The sequence below is a fragment of the Diachasma alloeum genome, unplaced genomic scaffold (genome assembly GCF_001412515.2).
Source record: "Diachasma alloeum isolate Michigan unplaced genomic scaffold, Dall2.0 Dall_scaffold_00269, whole genome shotgun sequence".
NCBI classification, from domain to species: Eukaryota; Metazoa; Arthropoda; class Insecta; order Hymenoptera; family Braconidae; genus Diachasma; species Diachasma alloeum.
In genome coordinates, this window is record NW_021680408.1 from 458,669 (window position 1) to 472,668 (window position 14,000).

General features: G+C 36.0%; 2 protein-coding genes across 2 annotated transcripts; both read right to left on the minus strand.

The window, feature by feature from the left end:
- Positions 1 to 720: 720 nt before the first annotated feature.
- Positions 721 to 8,068, minus strand: LOC107037670 (decapping and exoribonuclease protein). Its single transcript, XM_015256329.2, has 5 exons — positions 8,045 to 8,068; positions 5,733 to 6,218; positions 4,424 to 4,644; positions 3,982 to 4,352; positions 721 to 1,786 (listed from the first exon to the last, which is right to left on the minus strand). The coding sequence occupies exons 2-5, from the start codon at positions 6,212 to 6,214 to the stop codon at positions 1,586 to 1,588; spliced, it is 1,275 nt and encodes a 424-aa protein (XP_015111815.1). The 5' UTR covers positions 6,215 to 6,218; positions 8,045 to 8,068; the 3' UTR covers positions 721 to 1,585.
- A 2,443-nt stretch (positions 8,069 to 10,511) lies between these two features.
- Positions 10,512 to 12,829, minus strand: LOC107037674 (decapping and exoribonuclease protein). The gene is made up of 4 exons (XM_015256333.1): positions 12,378 to 12,829; positions 11,561 to 11,784; positions 11,047 to 11,414; positions 10,512 to 10,846 (listed from the first exon to the last, which is right to left on the minus strand). The coding sequence occupies exons 1-4, from the start codon at positions 12,683 to 12,685 to the stop codon at positions 10,649 to 10,651; spliced, it is 1,098 nt and encodes a 365-aa protein (XP_015111819.1). The 5' UTR covers positions 12,686 to 12,829; the 3' UTR covers positions 10,512 to 10,648.
- Between the last annotated feature and the right edge of the window lie 1,171 nt (positions 12,830 to 14,000).

A 14,000-nucleotide genomic window follows, 5' to 3' on the forward strand; every position in this document is an offset into this window, starting at 1 on the left:
ATATTATGTGCTTCATGACTCATCTTTGTACTTACAACAAGAATCTACAATATACGGACGAAGGTATATATTTATATCATTCTTTCAATCGTCAAGTAAGGAGTGATTTAATGAGTCTTTACCTTATTAAAATGATCATTCCTGCATAGTGAATTATCAAAATGATACAGTTCAATCTTCGTTCAAGATACCAAAGGGACTGTAGAGGATTGAAATTCCGGGAGTTGCGTATCCCTCAATTTACTTCATTTATTTTGCGCTCAGAGCGGAAAATATTTTGATTTGATATTCTTCGTACAAGAAACTAGACGATTTCCATTTTTCATGTTCATTTGAGTAAGATTTCTTATGTGAAACACAAGTGTTTGATTATAAGGTATTGTTCTCATTTCTACGCTTCTCTGCTTTGTACTATTTAGAGGAAAATTAAAGTATATGACCTGCCTAGATCTGATATCGCTATCGACACGGAAAATCATATTCGCGGCCTGTTCATGCCCACGATATACATTGCAGCATTTGCGGGATGAATATAAATGATAGAACACTTCAATTGAATCTCCAATAGCGGTTTATTATATGTTTATACAAAATATAGCAATTTTTTGGTGCATCGTTAATGTTCTTAAATATCCAATATTCCTTGAAATCATATTGCATGCACAATATACCTTCTGCACCAAATGAATCAGAATATTCGAAAAAAAACATTGAAAAAATTCAGAGGGAGAGAGTATCAACTAAAAATTGAGAGAAAAAAATTATCAACTCTCTGAAAAAATCAAAGGAGTAAATTTTACAATATCTGCATGTGTCATGACACCCTGCATCCTTCTTATATATTTTTAAATTATTCTTAATGTATGCGTTAATGTGAATAAAATTTGCTCAAGGCTTTGTGAGTCATTCAAATGAAATTCGTAAAATCTTGCCTTTCCATTGCAGATAGTATTATTTATAAATGTATAAAAACAATGATCAAACAAGTTGATATATCAACCTCTTCACAAATGAGAGTGCGTACACGCATTTTGTATGTATATGTATTTTAATTCATTGAGATAGAAGGCACCAAGGCAAATATTAAAAAAAATTGAAATCGGTTCAGTAGTTTTCGAGATATTTGCGAAAAACGATTTTTAAAAAAATTGCGGTTTCTTACAAACGGCTTGATCGATTGGTCTGGAAAAGAGCACAGAGTTAATCCTCATTGATACCTATAATCTGACAAAATTATAGATTTTTTGGAATTATTTTAGTCCTCTATTCCTTTCATTTTCTAAAAGTTGATCAGCAGGACACTCGCGCATACACACATGGTCATCAAATTTCATATTAAAATTAGAGAAATTAGAGAATTTAAAAACTGAACGATTTCAATGCTTCCATTCGGAAGCAATACGGGATCAATCACCCAGTTCATAGAGGAAAAAAGAGTTCGACTTGGTACCGAATTTCAGATATTCATCTTTTAAAAATGAGCAAGCATTTCATGCTGTCAATACAATTCTTTCTGAAACCATGAGCTTCTTGAAATCAGTAACTTGGTTCTGGAATTCCGGAATTCTTTTCTGTGACTGTTCGTTCATTCCTTTGGTAACAATTGGTACCAATCAGGAATAAAAGCGTACTCCGACGTTGGTGGCAGCTCAGTCACAAGGATATCTCGGAACGGTGTTCGCTCAAACTGGTAAATAGTCTTGTCACAATTTTTCCTGACAGTGCGATGTATAAATTTCAGAAACTCGTCGCAAAATTTCATACAGATCTCCGGCTTCCAGAATTCCTGGAACATCAAATCAATGAAACGGGAAGAATGAACACTAATTGGACAAAATATAGAATGGTACAAAGAACAAAATACTGAATGGCATAAAGTGTTTGTTTTCCGTATGTTGTTGTGTTTGTTTCCGCGTAAACTGTCGAGGTCGTTTATACCATAAATTTTCATGCATAAAACTTCGCATACGAAAATTACTTTGCACACCCCCTTGAGTATTACGGAAATTACTTTACACACCACCTTGAACTTGAAGAAACACCTGTATCGAGGTGAATTGACCCCCCCATTCCCCTGCTGCCCCCCCCCGCCATTCTTGCGGGGAGAATCCCCTAATTCCCTTTTCAGATACAGTAGAGTCTTCCTATTATTCTTACTCCCTATGATTTTAGCTGGGGAAGTTGCCTTCCCCCACCACTGAGTCCGTTCACGTGCAGTGGTAAGTGCGTGACGGGAACGCGCAGTGTGAGACTCTTCGGTGCCACCCGTCATGTGTTATGTATAGCCTCGTGTTTTGTCGTTTATAACCTCAACATGTCCCCGGTGAAAACAAATTTGAAAAAAAAATCTCCAATTTTAGCGAAGTTACACATTAAAATAAAAGCCGTAGACGAAGTAACAAGTGGGACTCCAGTTTCAGCAATTGCTGAAAATCTCAACGTTCACGAGGCCACTGTAAAGTCTGTGGATGAAACAAAAAGACAAACACGAGAAATGGAAAAACGAGCTCGAAAATTTTCTTCCTCAATCAAGAAAAAGATTGGTGAAACCAGTGAACATCTTGGTGGATAGAGCACTGTGGTGTTTGATAATAAAAACAATTAAACAGACAAAAGAGCCATTCTAATCATTTCACCCTCTGGATTTCATTTCATTTGACAGGTTGACGTTATGGTTGCTCCCACTACAGAAGAAGTGAAACAGACAGATTCTACTCTGTCTCTCTCTTCTCAAGTCACGCCCTCCACGGAAAAGTGGGGGGTCCCAGGCCGTTTCAGTACGCCGAATTTTCATTCTCAAAGCCAAAATAATAGGGAGACTCTACTGCACTAGTATTTAGCCGATTGAACGACCAACATCTACAATCGTTTACATGTGAGAGAAGTACAGGCGTACTGGCGAGANTTCATTCTCAAAGCAAAAATAATAGGGAGACTCTACTGCACTAGTATTTAGCCGATTGAACGACCAACATCTACAATCGTTTACATGTGAGAGAAGTACAGGCGTACTGGCGAGATTCTAGTCTCTGGGTTCCATATAACATTGTTATGCCCTAAAATAATGTGGTAATATTAAGTAATAAATTATTTACAAAAGTGAAGAAGTTGAACGATGAATTGAATTAAACTTGCTTTACTCATTGTTTTACTAAATCAGCGTTCATGTGCAACACTGTTTACCAGTGTCATAACGTGACACGCTTAATTACTATGTAAGCTGGACTCACGAATATTCGGGAGTTCACTCGTCAACGTAAATCAAGTTTAATACTTATTTTGTATCATCTTTGTACTTTCTACATAATTATCCCATCTGCATAATTATGAGTTAGTTTAAATAAGTCAACACCTCTTTTCCCACCCAGTAAAATACCGGATGCCGGTATCTACCTACTATAGGGAGATTTATCTCCAAATAGCAGAACCCAGGGATTCATCACTAACAACATAATGGTGGGAGAAGAGGAACCGAGGGCTACAAAAGCCTTGATCTCTCCAGTACGACTTTAGGGGACTGTCAGCGTGATAGCGCGCCATAAAAGAAGCATAGCTGCTCACGCACACTATTACAAGATGCCGAAACGTGGGAAAACGCTTGGTCGTGGAATGAGTTGATAGGAAATAACCCTCGGTTATACACTTTACACCCACTGCACCTCCGGAAAGTGAATTTGCCAGGGTATCACAAAAAATAGGATGTGTTACACGTGCTTGTGGAAACGTACAACTTGACGTACTTGTAACATGATAGTATATTTCGATACGAGTGCGTAAAAGTGTTTATTGACCGGCGGGAGGTGGGTAGCGTTCGCCGAAGGCGTACTCTCACGTCTCAGTGTTGAATAACACTTTTCCGACGAGTGTCAAACTCTAGTTTTCATCAAAATGTGTAGAAAGTGGACCGAGCGCAAAATTTGACTTTACGCACAAGTAATGAAATACACTATTATGCAAAATCAATGAATTTGCGAACCATACCTTCGATTTTTCTATCAGCTCAGAAACTGACTCCTTCACCATACGGCGGACAATTCCATCAGAGTCTTCTCTCAAACCATACACGACTTCATTGACCCCACTAAGATACATCTGACTCCACAAGTCCAAGGATCTCAACTTTTTTCTCGCTAATTCTTGTTCGGGACTTTCGGAAAGTTTGCCAGTCCTTATTTTCATGAATTTCAAATGTCTGAGGGGCAGTGGATCCTTGAATTTTCTGTCAGAACAGACCGCATCTATTTCTGCTCTGTACAACAAACTGTGGTCATTGAGACGACCTTTAAATACACAAAAGAATCTCTCACATTCATTCACCGGCTTTGACACATCTGGAGGCTTATTCGGAGAATCTGAAATGGAAATATAATTTGAGGACTAATTATAGAACAAGAGGAAAGGCGTGTTTGTTTCGAGGACGTACCCGACAGCATATATTGCCTGAATTTTCCGCCCCAGTACGACGACTCATGATTTCTTTTTTTCTCCTTTATGGTTTTCTCTTTATCATATTCAGTTTCGTAATGAAACAAGTAAATACTACCTTTCCATTTAGCTGCACAAATTTTCCACCCCAATCTGTTGTAAGGTGATTTCAGAATCTTTCTCAATGTGCCGCGAAAGCAAATAAAATACGGCTGCAACCTATGAAAATGAATTGCAAATTACTAGGATAGCACACGGATAGAAAAGTATCCTATCGCGAATCCTATCGCATTGACTATTTTTGGCATAAATCTCCGGAATTTTTTATACTATTCTTTTTCGTCTCAGTGGAGACCGGTACAGAGTGAAATGGTACACGGAGAGAAATTTTTGATAAAAATTATCTTACCGCTCTATAAAAGTGTATCATGAGTCATCGTTTCCACATTTCTATCCCGAAATTTAGTAAAAATTAATATATAATGATCAAATTTTATTCTACGTTAGAGAAATTTTATCCTGACGCATAATAAATTTTACCCTTTCAGTCCAATAATTTTTATGTAGATAACGAAAATTCTAAAACGGTTGGTAAATTTTACCCTACCGGTACAGTAATTCTTACTCCACTGGCACGGTAATTTTTATTTTTAGCAGAATAAAATTTTCCTCTCACGTAGAATAAAATTTGATCATCATCAATTAATTTTTACTAAATTTCGGGATAGAAATGAAGAAACGATGACTCATGATACACTTTTATAGAACGGTAGGATAATTTTTATCAGGAATTTCTCTCCGCGTAGAGAAAAAAGGAATGCAGAGCAAAATTTATCTCTTCAATGTAACCCTTCACTGAGAAAATTTCCAGTTTCCAGTAAAAATCTATAAATTTTAGAGCCGGCGTACTAATATCTAGGGAGCAAATCTTGAGAGATTAAGATAAACATTCACTCATTATAAGAGAATTTTTTCTCGAAAAATTGGTTCAAATTCTGAGATATTTTGACAGAAATGTGGCATAATTGAATTTAAATTCAAGTAAATGCCCTGTTGATTTTGGTTCTGGACTTCGAAACAATTCAGTGGCGAAGCGGTACAACGGTTTTAGTCGGCTCAGCTCTCAACTGAGTTTTTTTTAGAAATATCTCCGAATCTAAGGAAGATAGCGAAATTTTTGTAAATGCTTATTTAAAAAAAGGTTACAACGAAAATTATAACAGCGAGTAGACTAGGACTCTCTATCGGATTGTTTATATGCTCACAGCAACAAGAACTGATATGCAAAAATGGTATGAAAAAATCACCATCTAGGGCTGTCAGGATGGGCTAAAATCCTTTGATAGTTCTTTTCAATCCACCTCAACAGGTGGTCTATCTTTTCGTGATCCAAACTGTCCGGTCTTCTGACGACTTGTTCGAGTCCCTCATTCAAGTCTATATTTACACTATCTCCATTGCACGGAATGTAATACCGCAGTTGAGACGAGTCGTGGTGTTGAGTTCTGGTTCCATCGATACTCCAATATCCAGTTACTTTAGGCATTTGGAAAGTTGGGAAATTATCCGTGTACTTATTCAGCACACGGAAAATTTTATTATTCTTCTGCGGATTTTTCTTTGGAGATATCTTTTTTTCTGGTGGTTTCACCTCAGGTTTTATGTTATCGGTATTCATGTTAATTTCGTTGACTGGAAAGCAATCTTCAACAAGTGAAAGATGATAAAGCCCTTCGTGTTGTCTACGATTCGGCTTTGTGAATAGTGTTGCAGGAGACTTTCCAAGCATTTATCTGCAAATCACATATAGAAGCAGGAAATTGGCAGGGAATGCATTTATAGGGTAGAGCTTGAATATGAGAACTGTTTCATAACGTCTATACTGTATAGTGGGCGTCAATTATATGGGATTAACGTCTTGATTCATTGTTTTCGAATCACATGCAATAGAATAATTGAAAGAAAATAACTTTCAGAAGCAAGGGGTATCTCATACACCGTTTCATTCTGATATCAGTGATTCAACATAGTTATCAAAATTTTCAATTATTTTTTCAAAAATCTCCAGTTCAATTAAATGAAATGAAAAGGTCTCATGCTTTCCATCATGAGGTTACTGATGGTAAAAAAAGATTTAAAAAATCTTCGGTTTGCAATACATTGGAATAATGCCGAACGGAAACAATGCAAACGGTTTCGCAGAATTTCTCGTAATAACCGGAAACCGGATATCACGAACCAGGAGCAAAATGGTAAAACGGTTCAATTCCATTTTGGCTATTAGCCAGTTTTCAATGAATATCTCGGAATCTAAGGCAGATAGCAAAATTATCGTTATAACATTTTTTGAAGAGCGAATTCAGAGCTACGAAAAAGTTACGTACGAAAATTTGTCCATCTCCTTAGATTCGGAGATATTCCTCAAAAACTCAGCTGAGAGCTAAGTCGACTTGGACCGTTTTATCACTTTGCTTATGAAATGATTCTTCCAAAGAAAAAACAATGCATTGTACAATGAAGAATAGTAGGAAAAATTGAATATTTTCCAAGAGCGTTTTCAATAAAGATAAGGAAATTAGTCCGGTAGAGAGGAAATTGTAAATTGATAATTTATCACGGCAACGAACGATCTGATAGCCATTGGCTACTGTGACAAATGACGACCTAACGGCCATTAGATACAGCAAATGATTAATTTGCAATTTTCTTTCTATTGGGTTTATTTCCCAATATTGTTCGAAAACGCTCGTTGAAAATGTTCAGTTTTTTGTTCAACGTTCTTTAATTGCACGAAGAACATTAATAGAAAAACCTAGCGAATTCGCTAGACAATTCTATTGGATTTCTATTAGTTGTTGGCCGATTCTATTGAAATGTTCAATAGAAAATATTCAATTTTTTTAAATTGGGCTCTTACATGGTTAAATTTGCTTTTTTGTATTTTTTTACATAAATAGTGAATTTTTTTATATGAAAAAACGGAAATTAGCTGTGTAGGAGTCGAATTCCAAAAAACTGGCTCGTAATTGTTGTTCCACACATTTTTCCGAAAATTTTGAAAAAAAAAATCTTTTGTAGCTCAAAAATTGGAGGCCCTGGACTGTTTTTAGCTTTTTAAGCGTTTTCGGGCAAACAAACAACAAACAAATTTTTTTTTGCGCTAATTATTCGTTTTCAGATCTATATAATCGATCTTCAACGTATGAAAAGTCTCACTCCAATAACCCACGACTTTTAAACTCATAGCAGTCTTCCCTTAAGAGGTAACAGTACCCCTTGCATGTGTTGAATTTTCGAATCGGCGTATCAATAGTTATCAATTTTTGGAAACCAAAAAATTTTCGGCACTGCACAACATCATAATACAGAAGTTGAAGTTAAATTTTTTAAATTCCAAAAATTAATAACTTTGGACATGAGGACGATTTTAAAATTTAACACATACAAGGGGTACCATGATCTCTTAAAAGAAATTCTCCATGGGTGACCTCAACCCGTTAAATTTTCCGTATTAAAAATAAACAACAATAAACACCACTTGACTTGTTCGATATTATTTTTATATGGCTTCATCGATGAGTTGTTGGAAAAAAGTAGAAGACGTGTTCTGACTACGTACCAGAGAAATACTGCGCCGCCGGCCTCAACCACTTATAATACGTGTGTCGTGTAACCGGCTGGGTGACTGTGAGCATAGACCTGATAATGAACAGTGTTGCCGCCGTCTTAACAGTGTTGTGTGTGGATTTTCAAGTCTAGTAATTCCAGAGGGCTCGTGGGTAAGTTGCCCGTGGAGTGCTAAACCACTCTGCTCTGTAAGTGCGGAATATTTGAAATAAAGTTTAAACACATTAAACACAGATTTAAGTCACACAAATAATTCCTTGTATTTAATTAATTCTTCGGTAGTCCAAAACTCGAGTTCACATTATTTTCACTATCAAATTATTCTTCAAGTCTTCACAATATTGTCTCTTCTCAATTTTTAATTTCACAATTAGTTAGATCTTTACTTCTCAACACCTAAGATAGGAGTGATCACAATTTCAGTTTCTTCTCCAACGCTCCACTCGTTCAAGTGTCCATGAAGTGTCACCAATTTTAGGGGAAGAGGGGGTTCAACGAATCATTTTGCAAGAAACCTAAAATTTCCCGCGCCTCGACTAGACCCTTGGGGGTCGAAGGATTATAGCAATGAACGGAAAGGAAGGTGAAAAATCCCGAAGGAGATATTCGAACGTTCAGTAAACTAAATGACGGTCGCGGATTAACTGGGGAAAGTAAAATAACGAGCAAAACTGTAGCAAAGTGCACCCAAGTATTCCGTTATAACTATCCTTTTTATAACGGTCAACATTTCAATGGCAGGACACGGATTTACCCGACGACAATTAAGAAAGGCCCCAAACAATATTAAACCGTAGAAAAGATCGAGGGAATATTTCCAAAAATCTCGACTGATTTATAACACTCGTAAATCTCGCAGAGATGACAATTTACTCGGGAAAAGAACACGTGGCTAGAAAAATGCAGCTGCGGGGAAATTCCCCGTGGAACACCTCAAGAATACTTTAAACATCTCGACAATTTAAACGACGTACAAATACATGATTATCTCTTAATTTGATGTTTCAAAACATCAATAAATCTCCCAAATAATTATTCTATATTCAAATTTCCACTAAAATCTAGGGAACTTGGCGACCTGTCTAGGGACCCTAATTGTCACTTGTTGTCTACACAACAACAGTATAGCTGTTGCATTTCCGTTGTGACCGGATAGCAAGGAGAGGTGGGTGATGTTTTTAAAAACATCGATTATCAAAGAATCGGTATTTTTTTTAAACATCGATGTTGATAATCGATTTTTCTGAGAAAAACATCGAATATTTTTAAAAATCGATATATTTTCTCATTAAACAGAAAAAAAACAAACAGTTCTAAAAATATATTTTTTATTGGCGTTTCTATTGAAAATATCCTATCGTAAAAAGGAGAAAGGAATCGATCGCGAAATATCTCGAATATGCGTAAGCGTAAGACTGAAACCGAAGCGCGACTACGTAATCCCGCTGGTGAGCTGTGATTGGCTCGGGGGTCCCGGCGGAGAAAAATTTTCGTCGTGAAGTCACAGGCGCCGGTCAGGCGGACGAGGGATTATGGACGCCAGGTGATGATGAGGGATTGAGTGTATGTTTGGGCCTGAAAAATCGATGTTGTCGATTAATCGACAAATATCGTCTACGTGTAAGATACCGCGCTCGATATTGCAGTTTCAAGTGGGGTGGGGGATTCCCCCAACTTTATGGTTCATGAGGGTTTATCATTGGTTGAAAAGATTGGTCCTAACGGAAATGTTTGAAATTCAATATTCTAAATTCCACCTATGGAATAATTTCATAGAAAAACCTAGCGAATTCTTTAGACAATTCTATTGGATTTTATTAGTGACAACTTTCTATTAGTGTTTGGTCGATTCTATTGAAATGTTCAATAAAAAATATGCTGTGGCAAAATTGTTTGCTTTTCTTGATGAAAAAAAGAGAAAAATAGAATGAAAAAAACTTAGAAAATTTGAGTCAAAAAAATTCTATAGAAATTATCTCAATAGATTAAATTGTCTAGAAAAATCGAGTCCTATTGTCTTTTTCTCTAGAATATTTTCTATTGAACCTTTCCATAGAATCGGCTAAAAACTAAAAGTTCAATAGAAATCCAACAGCATTATCTTTCATTCTTCCCAATGTCATCTTGACCGAGTTCAATTATGAAATTTATTGCATTATCTGTAGTTAAAAAAATTAATTTTGACACCAATATTCAGGGAAAAGTAAAAAATTCTAACGTTGGGACAATGCTGGTTGCCAACATTGGGGTAACGTTGGTTGCCAAGGTTGCGGCAATGTTGAATTCAATGAATCATTGAATTAAATTACAAATACATGGTTATAGAAATTCCGCTCGGAAGCAAATTGCTAATTTATTATAAAAAATTTCCAACTTTTCTTTTGCATAATTTCATCACGATAAGATATGTGGTTGCAGGAGTCGAATAAATCAGTCAAAACCATTGTTGACAACAACAGTTGTTTTATATTTTTTGGTTTATTTTTATCTGCATTTTTTCAAAAAAATATAAATTCTTCTCAGACCGTACAAGAAGCGTTCATGTGTATGAGATAATCCAACATGCGAATAAATCGCATTGCATTCTGATGTACTTTCAAGGGGGAATTGCCATATACCAAGGTGGCAGAACTGCATAATCCGGTGTTGGAGGAACTTCAGTCATAAAAATATCACCGTTCGGAACTCTTTCAAATTTATAAATTGTTCTGTCACAATCATTAATCACATTACTGGAAACGTGTCGTAGAAAATGGTCACAGAAGTTCATCGCTGAGGCAGCTTTCCAATATTTCTGAAATATCAATACCACGAAAAAAATACGCTTGTTCATCTGTTTTTTGGATATTTTTATGTAAAATTATTTTATTTGGAAACAAAAATCACGAAAACGTGCGGAATTTCCAATTGAAATCGAAGAAATATGAATGACTTTCCAATAGGATTTTCTAACGAATGCATTAGAATCTTCTGTCCAAATTTTCATCTGATTACCTGGCAATTACGTGCAATATCAGCTATTTTATAATTTTGCAATTCTCGAACAACTCCGGCATCATCTCTAAATCCACACAGAATGCTCTCAATTCCAACGAGAAAACTCTGACACCACCATCTGAGAAATTTATGCCTCTCCAATGACATCAACTGACGATCGTTCTCCACGATCCTGCTCGTTTTCAATTCGACAAATTTCAGTTTATCCAGAGGCAGAGGGTCTTCCAATTTTTCATCAGACCATACCCCATCCATCTCAGCACCGTAGAGCAGCCAATGTTGCGTCAGGCGAGTTTGAAATACACAACTGAATTCCTCACATTCATCGACTGGTCTAGAGGCATCTGGTGAACCCCCGGGTGCATCTTCAACAAAATAATAATTGTTGAAACAGATTGCGGAGTATCTATTGTCTCATGAATGAAGTGGTTTTGGTATTAAATTTGTAACTAAAAGTTGTTGTAAAAGTTGTTTTTGTAAAGTAAAAGTTGATGAAAAAATGGTAATATACCTGCTAGAATATACTGTTCAAATTTGAATCCCCATGATGCCATTTGCTTCTGCCTCGGGGTTTCAATAGCTTTGGCCTCCTTATCAGCCTCTGTATCGAAAGCGCAGAGATAAATACTACCCCTCCATTTTGAAGCACAAATTATCCAGCCGTCTCGGTTGTCATACGGTGTCTTCATGATTTTTGTGAGCAAGCCCCGGTAACAAATGAAGTTTGGCTGGAGCCTGTGCCTCCATGAAGCAAAAAATTGAAGGAAACGAATGAAAAAAAAAATGTTCTACTCTGGAGGCGGAGTGGGACATCGTTCAGTACAATGTATCCACTTTCGAAAAAATTTCATAGAAAAGTCCAACATTTTTTAAAATCATCAATGTAACCACGCAAGAAAAAATTTAATAGGAAAACCTAGCGAATTCGTTAGACAATTTTATTGCATTTCTATGATTTTTTGGCCGATGATGTTGAAATGTTCAATAGAAAAAGCCAATAGAATTCGATTTTTCTATACAACTTATTCTTTTCAGATTTTTTTCCATAGAATTTCCTTGGCTGAAATTTTCTAAATTTTTTTCATTCTATTTTTCTCTTCTTCACATCAAGAAAATCAAGCAAAAAAATTGAAAATTTTTCTAGAAAATACCTCAATAGAATAAGTTGCACAGAAAAATCTAATTCTTTTAACTTTTTCTATAGAATATTTTCTTTTCAACATTTCAATAGAATCGGCCAAAAATGATAGAAAGTTCAATAAAAATGGAATGGATTTTTCTAGCGAATTTCCTAGGTTTTTCAATTAAATTTTTTCATCCGTAATCACCATCTCCCAGACTCTGGATTTGCCCGAATTTTCGGATAATTCCACTTGATCCACTCCAGGATATGTGAAATCCTTTCATCAAGATTCCCAGGCTTCCTGTGAACCAATTCAATCCCTCGATCCAAATCAAATTTAACGTCTCTCGTTTGTGGGGGCGAATAATACTGTAAACGAGACGCATCATGACACAACGCTCTAGATCCATCAACACTCCAGTATCCAATGACGTTCGGCTTCTTGAATACCGGAAAGTTGCCCTCCCATGATCTTCTGACACGAAAACCGCTGCGCTCACGTGGAGATTGCATTTTTACGATTCAGTTGCTATTTTATACTGATGAAGGTCAACATGAACAAAGCCAGGGTTTTATCTCTTGCGTTTCGAATTGTTATCTTTTCATGGCAATGAAGCACAGGTTAGACGCACACTGCTATATATGACGTTGTGGAGACAGTTGTGGCCCTCTGTCACAAATATTGCGAAGCACACGATAGAGTTTTTCAGCAAATTTCACTTGTCCCAAAAAATTAGAAAAAAATAAAAATAAAAAATCTTTTTTTTTCTTTATTTTGTACTAGATTTTTTTTTATAAATTCTATTGTTTTGGGCACATATGAAAAAATCCTATAGGATTTCCTATAGGAAATATAGGAAATCGTATGGAGAATTCCAACATTTCCTATAGGATTTTTCTGATGGGATTTCCTATAGGATTTTCTATAAAATTTCCTATAGAATTCACTATAGAGTTGTCTATAGGAAGTAAAACACAAAATTAAGACTCGAAACCAATCGATCACAAGGGTCAGGATTAGGGTCATAAATCTGATAGAAAATTCTATAGGGAATCCTGTGGGAAATCCTATCGGAAAACTCCTACAGGAAATGTGCGAATTCTCTAGGAAGTCCTATAGGATATCTTATAGGAAATTCTATAGCATTTTTTCATACATGTTTTGTAATAAACAAAACAGAGTATACCGGGAAAAATCTGAAAAATTCGTGTCTATGAATTCTCATGAAAAAATCAAAACCTATTACTGAGGATGAAATGAGGGTGACTCATCGCGATGGAATTTATATTGTGTAACCTACCCAGCCAATAATTTATCGGTAAATTTCCGGATATTTACTGGTCTTGGGAGGACTTTTAGATGACAGAGGTAAAAATTGTTCCCAGGGCAGCTCACAGATTGGGACGAAATCACACCTCACCATACTCGTACAAATTCGAGTTTATGAGAACGACTTTTTCTAATAACTTCCCCTTAATAACTCGAAAAAAATACAACGATTTTATTAGTATATAAAATCGTGAATCAATCATTTTTGAATTGAAAATGAAGAAAATCTAAAAAATACACCTTCAATTATGTGCATCTCGACCAATTCTTTTATACGTATTCAACCACTAATGTTTTCTTTAATTATGAGAGGCTGGCTCAAAACGAAAAATTTTAATCAGTCACATCCCCCAAACAAACAACACTAATTCGAGAAACCTGGTGCGGTGACGCTTGTTAAAGCAGAGAGACAACACTTGAGAGTGAGCGCTCAAGCTTTTTAGAAAAATTGCTGTTTTTTATTTATTCTACACAATTATGCGAGTAAGCAAGTGAATC